The sequence below is a fragment of the Magnolia sinica genome, chromosome 5 (assembly GCF_029962835.1).
Source record: "Magnolia sinica isolate HGM2019 chromosome 5, MsV1, whole genome shotgun sequence".
Taxonomy (NCBI): Eukaryota; Viridiplantae; Streptophyta; class Magnoliopsida; order Magnoliales; family Magnoliaceae; genus Magnolia; species Magnolia sinica.
The window spans coordinates 30,941,499-30,962,615 of NC_080577.1; the positions used below are offsets into that span (position 1 = coordinate 30,941,499).

Genomic DNA, 21,117 nt, shown 5'->3' on the forward strand with positions numbered 1-21,117 from the left:
AGACCTTCTTTAAATGTTCAAGGTGTGATTCCTTAGTGGTACTATAAATAAGAATATCGTCAAAGTACACCACTAGGAATTTTTCCATGAACGGCCTCAAAGCTTGGGTCATCACCCGCATGAAAGTACTGGGTGCGTTAGTCAAGCCGAAGGGCATGACCAACCACTCATACAACCCATCTTTCGTCTTAAACGCCGTCTTCCACTCATCTCCTGGGCGTATACGAATTTGGTGATATCCACTCTTGAGGTCTATCTTAGAGAATATAGTGGACCTGGCCATCATGTCAAGCATATCATCAAGTCTAGGTATAGGGAACCTATACTTGACAGTAATTTCGTTTATGGCACGGCTATCCACACACATGCGCCACGTGCCGTCTTTCTTTGGCGTCAACAATGCAGGCACGACACACGGGCTCATACTCTCTTGGATAAAACCCTTTTGCAGAAGCTCATCAACTTGCTTCTTCAACTCTGCATGCGCTGCAGGGTTCATCCTGTGGTGAGGAAGGTTCGGTAGAGTAGACCCTGGGACAAGATCAATGGCATGCTGTATGTCCCTCATAGGTGGCAACTCATTCGGTAAGTCTTCAGGAAATACATCACTGTATTCCTTCATGACCGAGGTCACCTCACAGTGCAACTCTGATTGAACCTAATGTTTAATTTCTCTAGCCACAAGGGCATACACCATAGAATCCTCCTTAGCCTCTTTTTCAAACTCTCTTGCGCTGATTATATGTAAAGACTTAGGTTTGGATTTTCCCATTTCTCTAGGCTCACTTGCCTTCTCATCCTTCTTCTTTCCTAGTGTATTCTCAGGTGGCATGGGATTAAGTTTGATCTTTTTACCATTATACATAAAAGTACACGCATTCGAACGGCCAAAGATCGTGACATCATTATCGAATAGCCACGGTCTACCTAGGATAACATGCCCCACATCCATAGGTAAAACATCACACCACAGGGACTCTTTGTATGACCCAAACTCGATGGGGACTAGACATTGCTGGGTGACAGGTAGGGATGTCTTGTCAACCCAAGAAACTTTATACGGGTCTGGATGAGGTGTGGATTTCAGTTTTAAGCGATCTAAGGTACTAGTGGAAATCACATTCTGACAACTTCCACTGTCCACTATCACCTTACAATTCTTTTCACCACACTTGGCAATAGTGTAGAAGATAGTGCTTCGACGCCAGTCAGCACTACTTCTAGATTGAGCTAACACACGCCTGACTACTGCAAGCGTTGCTTCTCCATCCACTTCTTCATCAGTAAGTCCTCCTTCAGGGTGATACTCTTCAACTTCATAATCACCCTGGTCATCTCCACCCTCGTGGGATTCGCCTATAACTAAGGCTCTCCCACGGCTCTTCGTAGGACACTGATTAGACATGTGGCCAAGGTTGCCACACTCATAGCACCTCACTTGGCTCATGTTACTAGGACCGGCATCAAGAACCCCTTTGCCCTTGTCTTCCCTAGGCCTAGGCGGAATGGTCGCCTGTGCCCTAGGTTGATTACCAATATTAGGTCTAGTTCCTTGGGAACTAGATCTAGTATTGGAGTCTCGGGACTCAAAACGACGAACGACAGGAGCCTTTAGATACTGCTCTAACTCCTGCACGACTTGATATGCTTCATCTAAGTCCGTTAAGGGCCGAGTGATAAGCTCGCGCTGAAGATCCGCACAAAGGCCCGTCTTAAAACGCGAGAGCGTTACTAGAGGGTCTTCTCGGATATCACATCGCATCACATACTCTTCAAATTTAGCGATGTAGTCAGCGGCATGCATTGACCCTTGGCGTAAGGATTGCCATTGGTCAAGGAGCTTCTGACGGTATGAGAGAGGAAGGTACTTCTCCTTCAACTTCTCTTTCATCTCATACCAATGTGTGATAGGGGTTCTACCAACTCTCTCTACCCTACGCTCGGTGTTGGTCCAGAAGAGCTTGGCTTGACCCACAAGCTTCATCTTAGCAAACCGCATTTGACGGTTTTCTGACATGCCATACCACTCAAAGTAGTGGTCCATGTCAGCAACCCAGTCAAGGAATGCCTTGGGATCCAAGCGTCCATCAAAACTCGGGGCCTCAACTCTCACACTCTTCATCGCACGCTCATCTGGATCATAACGGTCTTGATGACCACATGTGGTTCGTGCCTCTCGCACCACACCACGACTGTTACCACGATCTCTATCCTCACTACCACCACGTGTGGCAGCACGTTCTTCAATGATTCCTTCCACTTGGGAGTGCGCATCTTCCCCTACAGCGGGGTTTTCCTTTTGGGACGCCTCTAGTTGCTCCACCTTAGTCATGGTAGTGGTAATTTGGTTCTCAAGGCGGGCAAACTCACGCCTTTGACCCGCTTCTAGGGCGGTTATCTTTTGTATCAATTGAGCAAGTTGCTCAGATAACTGCTCGTTATTCATGGTAGGTTGAAGTCCGAAACCTCTACCTCTTCTCGTGGGCATACAATGAAGACTTGAACCAAACTCTACCTAACTAGACTACTAGGTGTTATGACTTTCAAGATGAATGCGATGAATGCAAAACTACTATGAACTGACACAATTAAGTTGAAACAGGAAACAACTCAAATCTGAAAATTTTCCAGATTAGAAACTTTCTAAAATTGGAAAGTTTTGAAAATTGAAAACTTTCTAAACTTGAAACTTTCCCAAGTTAAACCTAAAAATCAAAACCCTAATTTGATAACTCGATCTAGACAAAAACCATGCAAGCCTAGGCTTTGATACCAAATTTGACGCAGGACAGCCCTAATTATGATGCATGCTCATGGAGATAATTAAACAGCGGAAATAAAAGGAATAAATGATCTAAAAGTCTAACAATAATCATCATAATTGAGAAAATCATAAAGGAAACATGCAATGGAGCGGGCCATCACTACAACCATGGAGTATGGAATTCAATTACTACTTGGGTTGGATCCGGCGAGGGATGAGACCTCCCGATCTTGCATGGTCACACCCAATCGATCAATGAAGATCACTAGTCCGAAGAACCAAGAAGTTTCTCGGATTAGGGATTTGAGAATTTGGGGATTTAGGGTTTAGATCGGTTCTCAAGATTTTGATCGAAGAGGAATTAGCCAAAACAAAAAAATAGAAGAAAGAAAGTTATTACCTTGAGGAAGTTGGAGGGGCACAAGAAGAAATTAGAAGAAGAAGATCAAGGGGAGAGAAGAAGCACCATTAGAGAGAAGAGAGGAAGGAGGCAACCAAAGGGTTTGCTTTTCATTCATCAATAGTTGAAATTCGTGTTTAGGGCTTTACCCCACTTAAATAAGCACATAAAGACATAAAATTACTAAAATACCCCTAGGATAAGCAAATAAAGATATAAGATTACTAAAAGACCGCTAACTAAGTCAAAAAACGTGCAAATAACATAAGTATGGGAAAGTTTGGGCGCTCGGTCCTCTTTCTCCAATCTTCCTTCACATGTGTCTTCCCTAAGTGGGGTCTTCTATATGTCCAATCACATGTGAAAGGTCTTCAGCTCCTCAATATTCGCCTATCCACAAGGACGGCACTTGTGGTTGGCGCTTTCTTCGTTGGTACACCTTGAATGCACCTGTGTCCACATCACCATGCATTTGCAGTCTCCTGCGGCATTGCTTGCAGGAGGCCGTTACTATATATATATATAGAGTCATCTAGCCCCTGCCTCATTTTCCTGAAATGAGGTGTGTGATTTTGCAACTATCTAGTGCTTGTTAAGGGGTGATACCAAAATATGAGATTAACTTATCATACCTCATTGAGGAGAAGGTTTATAAGCACTGCTCATGTCAATACACCTACGAGGAGATTGGATGACTAATGGAGGACTGTAAGATCTTCAGTTAGGGTCCACTGTGCACTCCATTGCGAGTTGATGCAAGATCACGCCCTGATTTGTTGTTCGATTAGACTGTGGGGCCCACAGTCAGTTGGAAGGCTTCATCAACCTTAAGTGTGACCGTGGGGCCCACAAGCATAACCATACAGCTCCATAGGGGACTTGTACAAACTGTATGGAAGAAAATTGGGCTTTTGCACAAACTGTACAGTCCTATAGGCCATATGGTTGGTATATGGAGAATACCATGAGATTTTGACTTAAATTTACCCATTTAGTTGGGTAAATTTACGACGCAGGGGAAGAGCGTGAAGGGATAATGAGAGGAAGATCACCGTCTTTCTCAAGTAATCAAAACCTTGAATCCACAAGGTAGTTTTTTTTTTTGAAAGATAACTGAATTATATTAAGAGGAAAAGGGAAAACTTACTGACAAAACGAAAACAAAGCAGAAACGCTAAAACAAAACAGGAAAAAGAAAGGAGTAGGGAATGAATCGCTGAGTTAGCGAAGAGAACGCTATGCTCCTAGGAAAAGAAAATCTTCATCTTTTAAACCAGCAACATTAGCGGCCCATTCGATCACCACCCGTTTAGCTTTGGAAGCTACGACCTTGGCTGAATTTGAGAGATTCCTAAAACACCTCTCGTTTCGTTCTCCCCAAACTGTCCACCGGATGGCTAGGAGAGCCATTCTCCAAATCTGCGTCTTCTTCTTTCCTATCTTAATACCATGCCACGCTTTGAGGAGGAGGTCCACTGAATCTGGGAAGCACCAGTTAACTTGGAAGACTGAAGAAAATTCTGCCCAGATAAGAGAGATGAAAGGGCAATGCAGCAGCAAATGGTCAACCGATTCTGCGGTCCTCATACAACAAAGACAGATTTTGGGGAGCACCATTCCTCTCTTCCTCAATTTGTTGATCGTGAGGATTTTTTTTGTTTGCTGCCAACCAACCGAAGGCCATTATCTTTGGGGGGGGGCCAAGTAACGCCAAACATGGGCTGGAAAAAAAATCAGAAAACTGGCTACTGGAAAGCTGAGACTGGTTGTAGAAGGATTTGACTGTGAAGGAGGCAGATTTGTCAAGATTCCTGGAGATTCTATCTTCCATTTCCTGATTAGGATTGATTTTGTATATGCGGTCCAGCAGGCTGACATAGTCGGGGATCTCCCAGTCCTCCAAATTTCTTCTACAGCGCAGGTTCCAGACTGGTCCGTCTTCCTTAGAAACAAAAAAATCTGCCACTACTGCTTCTTGATTGGGAGACAAGCGGAAAATTGAAGGAAAGGATTCTTTAAGAGTTTTGTCCCCTACCCAAATGTCCTTCCAAAAACGGATACGATTACCTTTGCCTAGATCGAAACTGATGTCTTTGAGAATGACCTTTTTGAGACGGAGAATGCCCTTCCAAATGGCAGAGGCCCTATGCGTAGACGACTCTTTAGTCCACCAACCCCCAGGCGAAGTACTGTATTTGCTCTTAATTATCTTGATCCAAAGGCTGTCTTTTTCGGATCCTAGCCTCCAAATCCACTTTCCTAGCAGCGCCCTATTCATTTGCTTGAGGTCTTTGATACTACCCCCCCCCCCACCTTCTTTATATTGCTTGCAAACCTGATTCCAATCCATCAGATGGAATCTCTCAAGGTTCTCCTTCCCATGCCATAAGAAGTCCCTTCTTAGCTTGTCAATAGAGGCCAAAATAGTTGCCGGGTATTTGAATAAGGACATATAGTAGAGGGGGAGGTTTGAGAGGGCTGATTTGATTAAGGTGAGCCGACTGCCCAGGGAAAGAAACCGGCACTACCAGTTGGCTAAAAATTTCTTGAACCTTAGGATGATCTTGTTCCATAGGGAAATAGGTGGAGGACCAATGCAGAGAGGGAGTCCTACGTATGTAGTTGGGAATGAAGCCGATGAACAGCCGATGCGTGAAGCATACTGAGATACTTCTTCTTCTTCCAGATTCACCCCATATAATCTTGACTTTCTCATATTGATTCTTATAGGCCGGATATTGCCTCAAAACAACAAATTGAGGTTTGCAGGTTGTCCACCTTTACCGGGTTAGCGTCTGAGAATATGAGAACGTCATCCGCAAATTGAACATGGGAGATAGGACTGCTCATTCCCCTAACTGAGACCCCACTGAGAATGCAAGCTTCTTGGCCCTTGTGGAGCATTCTAGAGAAAGCTTCACCCACTATGAGAAAAAGAAATGGAGATAGGGGGATCTCCCTGCCTCAGGCCTCTTGAGCTTTTAAAATACTCCTTCGGAGACCCGTTTATGAGAATTGAGAAAAAAGGCGAAGAAATGCATTCGGCTATCCACCTGCTCCATCTATCTTCGAAGCCCATTCGATTTATCATATAGAGAAGAAAATTCCAGTCGACGTGATCATATGCCTTTTCGACATCCAAACTGCAGAAAATGCTTTTGGTTCCCGTTGAATGGCAGGAGTGCAGACATTCATTAGCAATTAGAGCGTTGTCAATTATCTGTCTACCTTGGATAAAAGCGCTTTGGTTGGGGGAAATGATGGTGCCTATGACTCCCTTCAGTCTAGATGCCAGAACCTTTGCCAAGATTTTGTACAAGCCCTCGATAAGGTTGATCGGTCTGAAGTCGCTGAAGGAGGTTGCTTCCGATGTCTTGGGGATAAAAGCAATGAAGGAGGATCCAAGATCTTTGGAGAGTCTGCTTCTTTCGTGGAATTCTGTCATAAAATCCAGAATGTCGACTCTAATGGTTTTCCAAAAATGCTGAAAGAATCGCATTGGAAAACCATCGGGGCCTAGGGCCTTATTGGCATTTAAGGAGGCCACTGCCAACTTGATTTCCTCCTCAAAGAAGGGGGCCTCCAGAGATTTGGAATCTGCGAGGTAAAAGTACCCTGGTTTGTCAATTAGTGTGAGTGTTGAGTCAGTAGGACAAAGGAGCCCCATAGGAAGATTGATCAAGCGTTTGCCTTAACTGGATGTGTGCCCGAACTCATCACAGGTAAAACTTAGCCTCACATCCCATGTCCCAAAACACCAGGTAATTAAAACCCTTAAAATTGAATAGATCATCCTAGGGTTTTTAGTTAGAAAACTTTTTCAAACAGAACAAAAAAATCTTTAAGTTTTCTGCCTTTGTCGATTTATCGATACATGGCTTGATGAAATTGAACTATGTTATCGATGTCCTCGAAGCTCACTCGATATTATCGAAATGAGGACTTATGATGTCCAACAACCACAAAGATATCTGGACTGAATTATTGATGAATCGATGGACTCATCGATATCATCGAAGCTTGAATCTCGAGTCCATCGAGCCGACTCGATGAAATCGACATTTGGTCTGTTGCGTCCAAAGTACTACTAAGACAAATCATGTAATCCTCGATATATCGAAGAGCTCGATATCTTCGGAATTCAAATCTCAATGATATTGGAAGCCCTTCGATGATATTGGATTGGGACACAAATTTATCCAGCAAGTTTTCAGGTTGTTTTTCTTGGATCGAGGGTCACTCGATAAAATCGATATTCAAATATCGATCATATTGAGGCATGTTCGATGTCATCGAAAGTGGACAAACTATCCAGAAAGCTTATAGAAAAATTTCTTGGAATTATCGATGAATCGACACTGCCCTCGATGTCATCGATATTCAAATTCCGATGATATCGAGTGATGCTCGATCATATCATATACCTGAAATATTTCAAAGGCAAGTGCTCTCACATTTTCAAATGTCGAGGAATCGAACCTCGTGTCGATGAAATCGGAGTTCGAAATCCAATGACATCGACGCACGTTCGATTTCCTCGACCAGTTGGCAAAAGATTTCAAAAGCGTTTGACAGTTGAGTTTGTATCATCGAGCGGCCAATCGATGTTATCGAGAGTACACTCGATGATATCGACCCTGCTCGATGATATCGAACTCTGTAAAAAACGTGACTGTTTTATATCCGTTGGAACCTTTTGCCTATTTAATGAGAGCTTGCCCTTGGTTGTCTTGAGAGAAAATAGAGAGTGCTTTTGTGTGTTTAACCCTAGATCATATACCCTAAGCCTTTTCTCATGGAAGTTCATCCTCTAATCCACCTTCATTATTGACATTTAATAGAGTGGATTGGGGAATGAACTTTCATATTCAAGGATCCTGCAGTTACTACCTTAATAGCAAATCATTAAGCTGGGATGCCTTGAATGCATAGATGATCGGAATGACTTTATCTCCCTTATAGGAAAACATTTAATAGAGCAAGATTCCATCATAACCTTGACCCAACCCGTCGCCTTGTATTGGTACATCTTCCGAGTTGCGGTTCAAGGGAGCTGAAGATTATTCGTCATCAAAGGAGGAGATCTTCATCAACGCGCTAAATGGGGCTCATCTACTTATCTGTAAGTCATTAGAGTCCAGAGGACCCTTGTGATCATTCCTTCTGTAGGATTGGGTCTAAGGTGTTTCTCACCCCTTGCAAGTCCTCATAGGAGGCCTCCGGTGGGAGTGTACGTGGGGGTGCTTTGTGTTGACCCTTGCTCTGTGGAGAGCATAAACTCTTAGGTCCTTGTGTAGGTCCTTGACCTGTGTGGTCTGAAAGTTGGGTGCTGTGTTGACCCTTGCTCATGGGAGCATAAACTGGTGAGGTTTCTTGTGTGGATCCTTGGCCTGTGTGGCCTAAAACTCGAGTGCTGTGTGTTGACCCTTGCTCTTGTGTGGGGCATAAACTGTGTCGTGTAGACACGTTATGTTAGCCCAAGTGTAGGTTGTACTGGTTAGATGTGAACCTGATTTAAAACCTCCGGTTTGAGGTGAACCTGTTGTGAAACCTCCTTTAGTGAGATCTAGTACACTCAAGGGTTGAGTGCGTCTGTTGGAAGTGGAGTAGACAAGTAGTCGAACGTCGAACCACTATAAAAACAACTGTGTTTGAGATTGATATTCTCTTTGATTACTTGTGTGATTTCCCTAAATGTTTTCGTATTTGTTTATCTGAGATCACACCTCACACACAGTCCCATCCATCATAAACTATGATTTGCATCTTGTTCATCTTTCAAATAGTATTATGACTGGATCCTCTATTTGGCTTGGAAGCCATTGGAGTTACTTTGAAGAAATCCTGATATATGCATATTTTCTCAAGATAAGTTTGATAGGATTTTAAATTACCATAAAATATTAAAAAGTCCTATTCACCCCCCTCTAGGACATATTGGCATATTCCCACTTCAACTAAAGCGGTCATTACCGCAATTTCATGAGGGATAATCCGTCGACTTCCAAGAGGTCGAGACGAGGCCTACTGCATTCATCGGATTTGAGTAGTTGGCTAAAGTGAGAGACAACTTCAAGGCCGATGTCTTTTGGGTCTTCAATGCGGGAGTCATTTACTAGAATGCTGCTGATTTTGTTCACTCTAGCCCGCATGCTAGCTAAGCTGTGGAAGAACTTTGTATTTTTGTCTCCCTCTTTTAGCCACTTTGATCGGGATTTTTGCCTCCAAGAGGGTTTCACTTTTGAGAGCTCTGGAGGAGGGATTCTGTATAAGCTGAATTCTCCTGGCTAGAATTTCAGCTGTCATCTGATAGACCTCTGCCTGCGAGTCAATAGACTGAAGCTTTGAAATGATTGATACCGGTTCACCTTCTCCGATGCTCCATTCATCCTGTTTCCATTGTGTTAATTTCTTCTTCAGCAGTCTGAGTTTGGAACCGAGTCTATATCCTGCAAATCCTTGTACCCGGAAGCTAGCCCACCATTCAGCAATCATTTTGGAGAAGCCTGGGATTTGAAGCCAAGAGATGTCAAACTTGAAAGGTTTTGGGCCCCAGTTAAGCTCATCCGCTGATAGGCAAATGGGCCAATGATCTGATGTGAATCTGGGTAAGATAGATTGAAAAACAGAGGGGAACTTTTCCTTCCACTCAGAGGACGGGAGGAAACGATCCAACCTGGATAGAATGGGATTAAGTCTCCCGTTTGTCCAAGTGAACTTTGTGCCAGAAAGAGGGAGGTCGACAAGGTCGTTGTTGTCAATCCATTATGAGAAGTCTCTCATGGAAGGGGTGAATTTGGATCCGACTGACTTTTCATCCGCATATCTGATGGAGTTGAAGTCCCCTACGAAGCAACATGGACCGTTGAATCGCTTCCTTGAGGCAGACAGTTCGTCCCACAAGTTTCTTCTGTTGACTTCCACAGAGGGGCCATAAACGGAGCTGATGAGAACGGAAGCATTTGTCGCAAATTCTTGTAGAATGACTGAGATGGAATAGGAGCCGGACCAACTTTGTTGCAGCATCTAGTGGGCATAGTTCCAAGCTACTAGAATGCCCCTTGTGCTGCCCACTGCATTTAGCGAGACCCATTTGATGTCTTTAGCCCCCCACGGTGACCTCATCAAGCGATCGTCGAAATGCGGAACTTTCGTTTCTTGGAAGCAGATGATTTGAGGCTTGTATCTACCATACAAATCTTTTATTAATCGTCTCTTTTGTTTTGAGCCCACACCCCTTACATTCCAGGAGATAATATTCATAAATTCACTGTTCTGGCAGGCTGGAAGTCTTTTGGGGATGCTGTAGTTCCCTGGAGCTGCTTGATCTGGCAAGCTTCTTCCTGTGAGTCCTGGTCTTTGAGATGGGCTTGCCACGATTTTCAACACATTGAAACAGAGCCAGATAGTCCTCTGGGCAATCTCTGAAAGACAGCCCAAGGGATCTACCGATGTGGCCCATGGCATCCCTGATCCATCTCTTGTTGTGTAGTTCATCGCTAAGGCTTGATCTGTTGTCTTCGTTATCCTTATTGTGATCTGGAGGGCCCACCTGAAGGTCTGAAGGCCCTATTCTGACTTGCAGGGGCTCTGCTTCGATAACCTCCTCTCCCAAATTGTCTTGGAAGAGGGAGATGATGTTGTGGTCGGAGTATGTGGAAAAGGGCGATGGGGGAGAAACTGGTTGCGATTCGGAGGATGGCTGGATATCTGAAAGTGCTTCATCTTCATCGCTGCCCTTAAAGTATTTGAGGCTGGCCATCTCATTGTCTGAAGGGCCCATGCAGAGCAGCTTTGTGACTCCCATGCTTGAATCGGGGAGGGGATGGGGGATATTCCACCCGATCTTCGAGAAATCGAGAGGGGAGTCCTTTAGAGGGGTTTCTGTCGCTCGTGCTAGGTGCCGTTTTCCTTCTCTGCTGGGCGGGAACAAGGGGGAGATTGAGATCAAGCGGGTGGAAGGGTCCCTCAGGTTGCGATTGAGGAGTGTCGGAGGGCGGGACCGCAACTTCGATACGAAAGTCTATCTCTGTAGGAGAAGCAGACGTTGAGATGGGGTCAGGCCCAGACATAGCTAACCTTCTCGTGTCGAGCTGGGCACGAGAGTTGAAGACCCTATGCGAAAGGGACCGCTTTGTAGCTTCGGGAGGAGCGATGCAACGTGTCAACCGTTCTGAGGCTTTGGGAGAGACGATGCTACGTGTCGCCCTCTGAATGGTCGTAAAGGATGGGTGCACGTCTTGATGCGTTGACATCTCAGAGGTGAAAAGAAGACGTGGCGTGTTTCCATTGCTTCTAAAGGGACAAATTGGGATTCGGAATAGTAGTAGGTAGAGGCGCACGTGTCACCTTCGACTGCTGCCGGCTGTAGCGATCTACGGTAGTCGTAGCTAGAAGAATGGGGGTGGTGATCGGTGGTCCTGAGGTGCATTGCAATCGTGCTCCTTCATCTCTCTCTGCAGCTGGATTCGAGCTCGAGCACCTCTTTGAATCCCTTGATCTCCAGAGATCTCCTCATCTAATCCTTGGATTCCTGAGGTCGAAACTTTTGTTGCCCACGCTGATCTGTATCTGTTTTGGTAGGGGATTCCCCTTCTGTTTCTTGACCCTGATCCTGATGACTGCCATTTCTTCTCCACTCTTGGTCTTCTGATTGATTTCGATGAAAGATCCTAACAGAGTTGCCACCGATATGAAGAAATCTTCGTTCTAGAGTTCTAAGGGGATCCCCCAGACGAGAATCCAAATTTCTTCTATACCGAACATAGAATATTCATTCCATCTTTTCACACATGAGATTAGGCCATCGGAGAATAGCTATCCGGCCATGATAATAGGCTCCAGTTGAACTCCCGTGTTTCCTTTGATCCATAGCTAATTGTACCCAATAGGTCTGATGGTGTACGTCTGGTCGGATTCTGGTACATTCGTTGATCCAGTTTGTGGCTTTAGGAATGGATATTCCTTCCTTCGTGATGAGCACAAGCGTGTCCTGCATTTCATCCATAGATTTGGAGATGACTTTTTGTTCGATTCTCAGTTGAAATTCTTTTTTGTTCTGCTTTGTCGTGGCAGGTTCTTCCTTCTTCTCTACACGGGATGGCCCTTTTTCTTCTTGTTTCGAGAGCTGGACTTATGGATTTTCTGGGACTTCACCTGCTCAATAGGTTTGAGCAAAGCATCTCCGAAAGAGACCCCTTCCGTGTGAGGAGGGGTGAGAATGGGGGAATGGTTATGCGTTATGTTGGGAGCTTTTTGCTGGATAGTCGAGGGAGGTGGGATGAGGCTTTTCGATTTGCGATCAGGTCCATACCTGGTCCTCTGGACCAGCATTATGTTGCCACCAAAGCTCTCCCCATTAAGGGTTTGAATCGCTAGGGATATCTCTTCTTCTGAGCTCATTCTGATTAATGCGAAGCCTCTGTAAATGTTGGTGACACGGTCCCTGGGCATAATGACATGCATGACCACCCCTGCCCTGCCAAAGACTCTTGACACGTTGATGGGCAGCCATCCTTCTGGATATTCCTTGGCATACAATGTGGGATAGCTGGCAAGATTTCTGAAGATTGGTCTTTCCTTTATTTTTCCTTTTCCTTTTTTTATTTTGGATTTCCGTCCATTCATTTTGGTCGGGGTGACCTCGTTTCTTTTCTGCTCTCCTCATTGGTGAAACATATCGGTCGCGAGGACGTTGCAGCTTTTCAGGTCACGCTGATGGTTTGCCGATCACGTTGAAGCTTTTTCGCTCACGCTGAAGCCTTTCCCTAATCCACAAGGTAGTTTCTTGAATCCACACGAAAAAAGAGATAAATCTCGAATAATTTTATTCAATAATGTGTAATGTATATTTTTTTCAATTACACCATTAATAAAGAAAAAAAAAAACTAAAATTCGTAATTACCAAAACTAGCAAAATTCTAATCCTAATAAAAGGTACCGAAAATAGTAAAACTCATCTAAAGCTTAATTTGTCAAAAATTGGAAGTCTAGATAAACGTAACTAGAAGAATCCTAGCATGATTACAAGTAATTTCAAAAAAGTCTAAAACTCTAAAAACAAAGATAAAAGTAAAAAACCGCAATTACTAAAAATAGTAAGTTTTTTTTTTCCCTAAAATCCCATTTTTAACTTGAACTGCGCGTTTTCTTGCAAAATGGACTGACGTGACCCACTTTATGGGTCGGTTCACCCTGGATGGCCCGTTATGGTAAAGATTTATAGGTTGTACGTCTCGCAACGATACTCGGATAAAAAGTTATGGCCGATTTTCGTTCGGTCTTCTTTTGGTCCAGCCATGCTAGAAATGTATCTGTGCCTTGTCCTACATTATTCCCCTCCACTTGGAAAAAACTCATCATTGAATTATTCAATGGACTCGGCTCATAATACTCATACTGGTCTGCCATAATGAAATTCCATGACATCTTCATGCCCTCGGGAGGATCAGTAACATAGGCGTCGATCTTCTTATTCCTCTGCTTTTTATGTCCCACTCGGAAACCTCTCCTTGTGCAGGGGAACTAGGTCCGCCATGTTTTCTGCTGCAATACTCTTAACCGGTAACTTAGGCAAAGGGATAAGGTCGAGTGTATGTTTGGGAATACGATCATGCACAACCTCGAATGAGGACATGTTGGTGGATCAATTCTCTATGTTGTTGAAAGCGAATTCCACCTGAGAACAAGGTGTTCCAAATTGGTTACGGCCGATACGTAACGGTAACGGCCATGACCGTTACGCGATTCGAGGTCTCGAATTGGTGAGGTCCGAGAAAAAGAAGCATAATGGCCGTTACATGGGCCATAACTGCCATTATAGGGTATAACGGCCATTACCTCGTAATGTTTTCCCTCCTGAAAAAACTTTCTTCCTCCATCTTCTTAAAAGGAAAAAAAAAAAAAAAAGGAAAAAAGAAAAAGAGACCTATTCTTGGAAATGATTCTTCTTCTTTCTTCTTTCTTCTTTCTTCTTCTCCTCTGCCAGCAACGTCTCTCTCTCTCTCTCTCTCTCTCTCTCTCTCTCACTCGCTTAGGGTTAAGGTTTTGAAATCGAAGGGGGAGAGAGACAACCATACGCGTTTCTCTTTGGTTAGGGTTTTGAAATTGAAGGGGTAGAGAGACAGCCGTGCGTCTCTCTCTCTCTCTCTCTCTCTCTCTCTCTCTCTGGGTTTCAAACTCAAAAGGGAGGGAGACCGTCGTGTGTGACTCTCCCTCTCTTGGTCTCTCTGCCCATTTACGAACCCCCCTCTCTCTTTTCGATTTCGAAGCCCAAGGAGGTCTCGGATTACGTGGTTTAGCACGCCACGATGTTATGTTGACGTGGCAAAGTTCTGTGGGCCCCACCGTGATGTATGCGTTATATCCACACCATCCATCCATTTTTCCATATCATTTTAGGGCACAAGCCCAAAAATGAGCCAGATTTAAAGCTCCCGTGGACCACACAAAAAAAAAGGTGATTGAATGCCTGCCATTGAAAACTTCTTGGGGCCACAAAAGTTTTAGTTCAAGTAGATATTTGTGTTTTCCCATCATCTAAGTCTTTATGACCTTATGAAGAGGTTGGATGGCAAATAAACATCATGGTGGGCCCTAGGAATCTTTCAATGGTGGACATCATTGTCCCCACTGCTTTCTACAATGTGGTCCACTTGAGTAATGGATCGTCATTTTCTTTTATCATGGCCTAAAAGGATAGAGCAAAATGGATCGATGGTGTGGATATAACACAGACATCACGTTGGGGCCCACAGAACTTTGCCACATCCACACAACAATCAGTACCCCTTTCTCTCTTTTTGTCATTTATGAGGGAAACCCTCTCTCCCTTTTCAATTCAAAACAAGCCAACGTGGCTTATTTTCAACCATGTCTTTTTTCTAGCAAAGGTCCAGTGAGTTGGACCATAATTACGGTCCACTTTGGTGCTTCCTTGACCATGGGGCCCACCTTGATGCATGTGTTGTATATCCACGCCGTCCAACCTATTGATAAGGTCACGTAGGTTTGGTCGAAGGGAAAACCCAAGTAATAGCTTGATCCAAAACATTTTTTGGTCCTAAGAAGTTTTTAATCGTGGGAATTCAATTCCTATTGTGTGGTGCACATATGATTTCGACTTGCTTCATTTTTTGGACCATACCTTAAAATGAGTTGGCAAAAAGGATGGATGGCATGGATATACAACAAATACAATGAGGTGGGCCCCACATTCAAGGCCTCGCCCACTTGTGGTCCACCTGATATTTGGAGCTGCCTCAGTTTTTGGACCATGCCTTGAAATGGGTTGGGAAGACATTGAGGTGGCCCCACGTTTAGGGCTCACCCTCCAGTAGTCCACCTGAGATTTGGATCTGCCTCATTTTTGGACCATGTCCTAAAATGAGTTGGTAAAATGGGTGGATAACATGTATATGTAATACATACATCGGGCTAGACCACATGTATAGGGCCATAAAAATTTGTACATGAGGCATGTATTAACTCAAAATTAACCAATTAAATTATGGGATTGTTGTTGCCATTGTATTGTTTGAATGATTTTAACCATTAATTTGTAGACATTTGTTTTTTGAAATAGGACCATTTGATATTTTGCATTTTTCACTGTCCAATAAATGTCCATCAATCATTAGTGGGATAAGAGCTAATAAATTGCATAAATTTGAGGCTGATTTGTGACATCGAGTGGTCAGCCAAATCAGCCCCAAATTAACAACACTATTCACTCAAATCTAATTCCATTTTTTTTCTTAGGATCTACTGGGGAAATGATATCAATTTTTTTTAGAGTTAATAATATCAAATTGTTAGGTATATAAATTACATAATAGGGCCTAAAAGTCTCTAGACTCTATATGTTGAAATAAAATGTACACGATTTGTGAGGTATGTAATATACCAATACTTTAAATAATTGTCAAACCTGTAAATGTGAGATGTTTTGGTATTAAATTAATTCTATTAAATTAATCATTGATATTATATAATTAGAAAATTAAATATAAAATGTTTGCAGTTAATCCTAGTTTATCAAATTAATAAATTCATCAGACAACCCGATACAACATTCTCATCAAAGAGTGGACCGTTACACTACTATAAACATGTTCAAAATTATAAATGAATGCATATTTGGAATATTTAGAATATTCTGAATTTAATGGATATTTTTTCAGATTTTTTTGACAAAAAAATAAAAATAAAATCAACCGTTACACACCCTGTATCGGCCGTTACGGCCCCCTATCGATCGATACATGGTGTATCCGTATCGGTAACGGTGGGGACCGTTACGCCCACCGTTACCGCAACAGAATACCTTGCCTAAGTAAGAACACTATCCTGCATAGGGGGCAATTCGTCAGGAAGTTCATCGGGCATAATTCCATCGGACTCCTTCAATACTGGTTTTAACTTTTTTGTGATGTCCATGGATTTTTCTTCCTTTTCCTTTATAATGCATTGATCTCCTTCGTCTCCCTAGTTTTTTTTTTTTTTTTTTTTATTACTATCTTTGGGATGTTTGTGGTTTTTACTTCTTTTCCATTTTCTAATACATTGATCTCTCTCGTCTCATCAGATTCTTTGACGAATTCTCGTACAGTTACAGGAGTCTACCCATTCACTTTAGAAGTTTTGGGTTGGTAATCCATATTCATAGGGGCGAGGATAATCTTTCTACCGTTTTTGACAGAAATAAAAATATTATCCCGACCTTTATGCGTGGCATTGTGATCGTACTGCCATGGTTGACCAAGTAACATGTGACAAGCCTCCATATCAACTATGCCACACACTACGTCGTCCTTATAGTATTTACCGATGGAGAAAGGAATACGACATCGTTCAGTTACATTTGTCTCGCCAATCTCCTTGATCCATCCGGGCTGCCTTTTTTATTTCTAGTTGCAGCTTTTCCACCATAAACTTTGACACAATATTCTCATTGCTTACTACTATCTATGATCATATCACAAACCCTTTTGTACATGGTGCACCTCGTTCGAAAGATGTTGTGTCGTTATAGATATATTTCCTCCTTCAACGTATGTAACAACTTCCTCACGATTAGAGTGGTGGCTTGTGATTCACCACTATTGCATGGTGGCCCGCGATTCATCACCGGTGTCACACTGCGAACATGATGACTGGAAGCTCCATCACTAATTTGGGCTCGTCCTAAAGCTCTCGTCATGCGGTCGATCGCTACCCACAATCCTTGCATGTCTCGCAGATTCTCCCGTTGCGCTGTCCCAAACGCCACCTCAAACGCTGCTGTTGTCAAAGGATAATCCCTTGGAGCATTATCCGCGGGTTTGTTGCCCGAACCTTGGTTAGATGCCATTGAGCCGAGGAAAAGCCTCTCTCTGATACCAACTGATGCAGGTGAAGAACGTGAATGATGCAGGGGAAGAACGTGAATGGATAATGAGAGAGATCACTGTCTTTCTCAAGTAATCAAAACCTTGAATCCACAAGAAAAAGAGAAAACTCGAATAATTTTATTCAATAATGTGTGTAATGTATATTTTTCTCAATTACACCATTAATAAAGAAAAAAAAAAACCAAAATTCATAATGATCAAAAATAGCAAAATTCTAATTCTAATAAAAGTTACCCAAAATAGTAAAACTCATCTAAAGCTTAATTTGTCAAAATAGAAAGTCTAAATAAACCTAACTAGAAGAGGGCTAGCAGGATTGCAAGTAATTTTTAAAAAGAAGAAAAAAATCTATAACTCTAAAAACAAAGAAAAAAGATAAATTGCAATTACTAAAAATAGTAAGTTTTTCCTAAAATCCAATTTTTTAACTGGAACTGCGCATTTTCTTGCGAAATGGAATGACGCGATCCACTTTGTGGGCCAGTTCACCCTGGATGGCCCGTTACAGTAAAGATTGCTGGTCGTGCATCTCGTAATGATACTTGGATCAAAAGTTATGGCCGATTTTTGTTTGGCCTTCTTTTGGTCCAGCCATGCTAGGAATGTATTTGTGTCTCATCCTACATCAATTTAGGGGTGGTTTGGGAACGAGGATTCCTTAGGAAAGTAATTTTTTCGAAGGATGGGTTTCTTAGTCTATTGCAGTGATATTCAAAGCCTTGGGAGATCGATTCTTCTACAACCCTTGGTGTGACTTGTGTGGAGCTGTTCTTCATGTTTATCCTTATTTGGTGTGGCATCGTATTTTCTTGTTGATCTTCTTGTGGTTTGGAGACAAATTGGAGTTATCTAGATAGGGCTGCATTTGGGTTGGATTAGGTCGGGTTGGGGATAATCATATTTATTTGGGTCAGTTGAGTCAAGTATAGAGGAATTTTGGTTGTGTCCAGGTTGGGCACCTTGGGTTGGAATTTGGGTCAGGTTGGGCCATCTCGTTGTCCAGCTCAGCAGGTTGACATTCAACCTGACCCGACCTGCCCGATTTGCATCCCTGTATCTAGGGATGAAAGTCAATGTCCCAAGTGGCATACAGTCACATTTTTATGCTTCTAATTCCATTTCACTTAATCTTCCCAACTCTGATATGCATTTAGATCTCTTTGTTTGGGGTTTTATTTCATCTCAACTGCCACATAAATGTTATTTATGAAGTGTGGATAATGAAACCAAATCTTGTGGTCCTCTCTTTCTGTGGCTCAAACTTGATGGTGGGAGACATGCCAGCTCAACATATCTGGCAGTCACACCATTATGCGGATTATGGCCGGCTAATAATTTATGACATGCCACCATTACTAATTTGCTTATACACTATTTCATGTTGCAGATTCTACATATATCAGATGTGGAGGTCAGAGAAACCAAGCTGATGGGAACCTCTCCGATAATCATCATAGCTGTAAGCATCTCATTGGTGGTTATGACTCAATGAAGTTGGGCAAATTCATCTTTGGAGCAAAACCTTACCCCTTCTCTTTTCTACTTTGAATTCTCTCAGTTCCAAACTCAGCAGGTCTATTGCGTGCGAGATAGACATGGTTCAATAACCGAAGGGGGAAAGGTAAAAACCACACTTGTTGGAGCAATCAGATGCACCCATACTTGATGTATGCATGCTGCGCACACATGCAGCTGGGCATGAATGCATGCCCATCCATGGGTAGGGACACATGCACACACTCACAGACAGATGGACAGAATCAGAGGCAGGTAGGCATATAGACATGCATTCACGAGCATATAGACATCCTTACAGAGAAATGCACAGACGGTGTACCTACATGCATTCGAATGCACTCTAAGAATCATGGATACAGGGAATTGATATTGGAACCCACCTGACTGTTAGATACACCCTTTCATTAGCTACTGGCGGTAAGACGATAGCACAAATTTGTACTATTGTATTGCAAAATGCATAATGGGTCGGTATATTTATCTGCATGGATGTAAATTGTGGCCTCTGTAGACATACACCGGCAAGCACTTGCAATCTTACAAACGGGCATGCATGCACATTACAGGGCAGACATTTGGCAGACAAGTAGGCTAATGAGAAGCAGTCACAGAAGCAGAAAACATGCATGCATTAACACCACCCATATATGCACATGCATTCATATATTATGGTATGAACCTTGTGCCATCTTGATCGCAGCCCTAGTTGGGGTCATGTGTCAAATTCCAATTTGCCCATAAAACAAAACTGTTTTTGTGCATATACACATGCATGTTTTTATTTGCACATGTGCTTGTTAGTTCAAGAACCTGAAAACGTGACTTGATGTCCAGCTGGGTTGGGTCAACTCAATACACCATAATTAAACTGTTAATATTCAAATAGGAATGAGTGATTTTTTTTTTTCCTGGAAAGGTAAGACTACCAGGGATTGAAACCCGGATCAATCACACACATTACTCTCTATTAGCTCATCTAACGAGCTTGTAGAGATGAATGAGCATTTAAAGATATAAGATTAGCTGTATATGTCACAAGCCCAACAAATGGAACTGGTTACATGTGCTCTCTTCTACATCAACAGGTGAGGGGGTTGAAACATCACCCTTTACTTTGTATTAAGAGTTTTTTTCCACCTGGATGACTCGGTTTGAGTCATCATGAGTTGTATCGACTTAGACTCAATGAGTCACACCAAGTCGAGACAGCTACTTGCAAGAATGAGTTTCCTAGTGATGTGGTGAGTCACGGAGTTTTAGAACTATGACCTAATTCCTTGTTCCATTTTCCGCCAATGAGAATATATGATATTATTCTTAGGCTGATAGTTTACTTTCATTCTTCAGGATACAATCCACACGGTTTATTATGCGTGGGCCATGCAGCAAGTTGATGCAGAAGAGCTTGGGGAGGGTGCGATCTACCCAATATGGAGGCTAAGAGAAATGCAGCAACTTGGCATTCAGGCCCTCATTTAGTAAGCAGAAAAAGCACGTGGCTTGTTGTGGTTGTTGTCGTCATCATTGTTTCCGGAAAGAATATGTGAGGGATGGAATGTCTCTCTGGGTCATGTTTTTTTACTTCCAGAGAAAAAATCGCCGGAATCTTCCAATTTTGTTTTGAAAGAATAATGGATAATTATATCTTTCATATTTTTAAAAAAAGAATAATGGATAATTATGCAGTGTGTTTTGAGGAAATTTATGTGAACATAGAGAACCCATCTCTTGGGTCTTTTATGGTTTTAAGACTTGGACAAGTCTGATTTGACTCAAGTGAATTTGACTTGGATTTAATATCACCTGATATGGTTCGATATCACAAGTCATCCCCTTGAGTCAACCCCAACTTGGCTGAGTCTGGTGAGTTGTGACTCAACTGAGATTGAACAAAGTCGATCCGAGTCGCCGGGTCCTGAAACCATGCTCTCAAGCAGCCGGTTTTTATCTTCTTTATAGGAGAATGATGTACCACTGAGTGGAAAAGGAGTGGATGAGTCTTCATTATGCATATGGTGGGGTCCACGTGCTTTATGTTTAGTTA

General features: G+C 42.7%; 1 protein-coding gene across 3 annotated transcripts in view; it reads left to right on the top strand.

Annotated features, from left to right (window-relative positions):
* The window catches only part of LOC131245894 (mitochondrial import inner membrane translocase subunit TIM44-2-like), a 37,045-nt gene extending 16,223 nt beyond the window's left edge, over positions 1-20,822 (top strand). For all 3 annotated transcript variants that reach the window (XM_058245644.1, XM_058245646.1, XM_058245647.1), the window contains 3 exons: positions 18,943-19,014; positions 19,114-19,176; positions 20,421-20,822. In XM_058245644.1, the coding sequence (XP_058101627.1) occupies positions 18,943-19,014; positions 19,114-19,176; positions 20,421-20,552 (267 nt within the window). In that variant the 3' untranslated portion in view covers positions 20,553-20,822. The remainder of the gene's footprint in view (positions 1-18,942; positions 19,015-19,113; positions 19,177-20,420) is intronic.
* Positions 20,823-21,117: the final 295 nt, after the last annotated feature.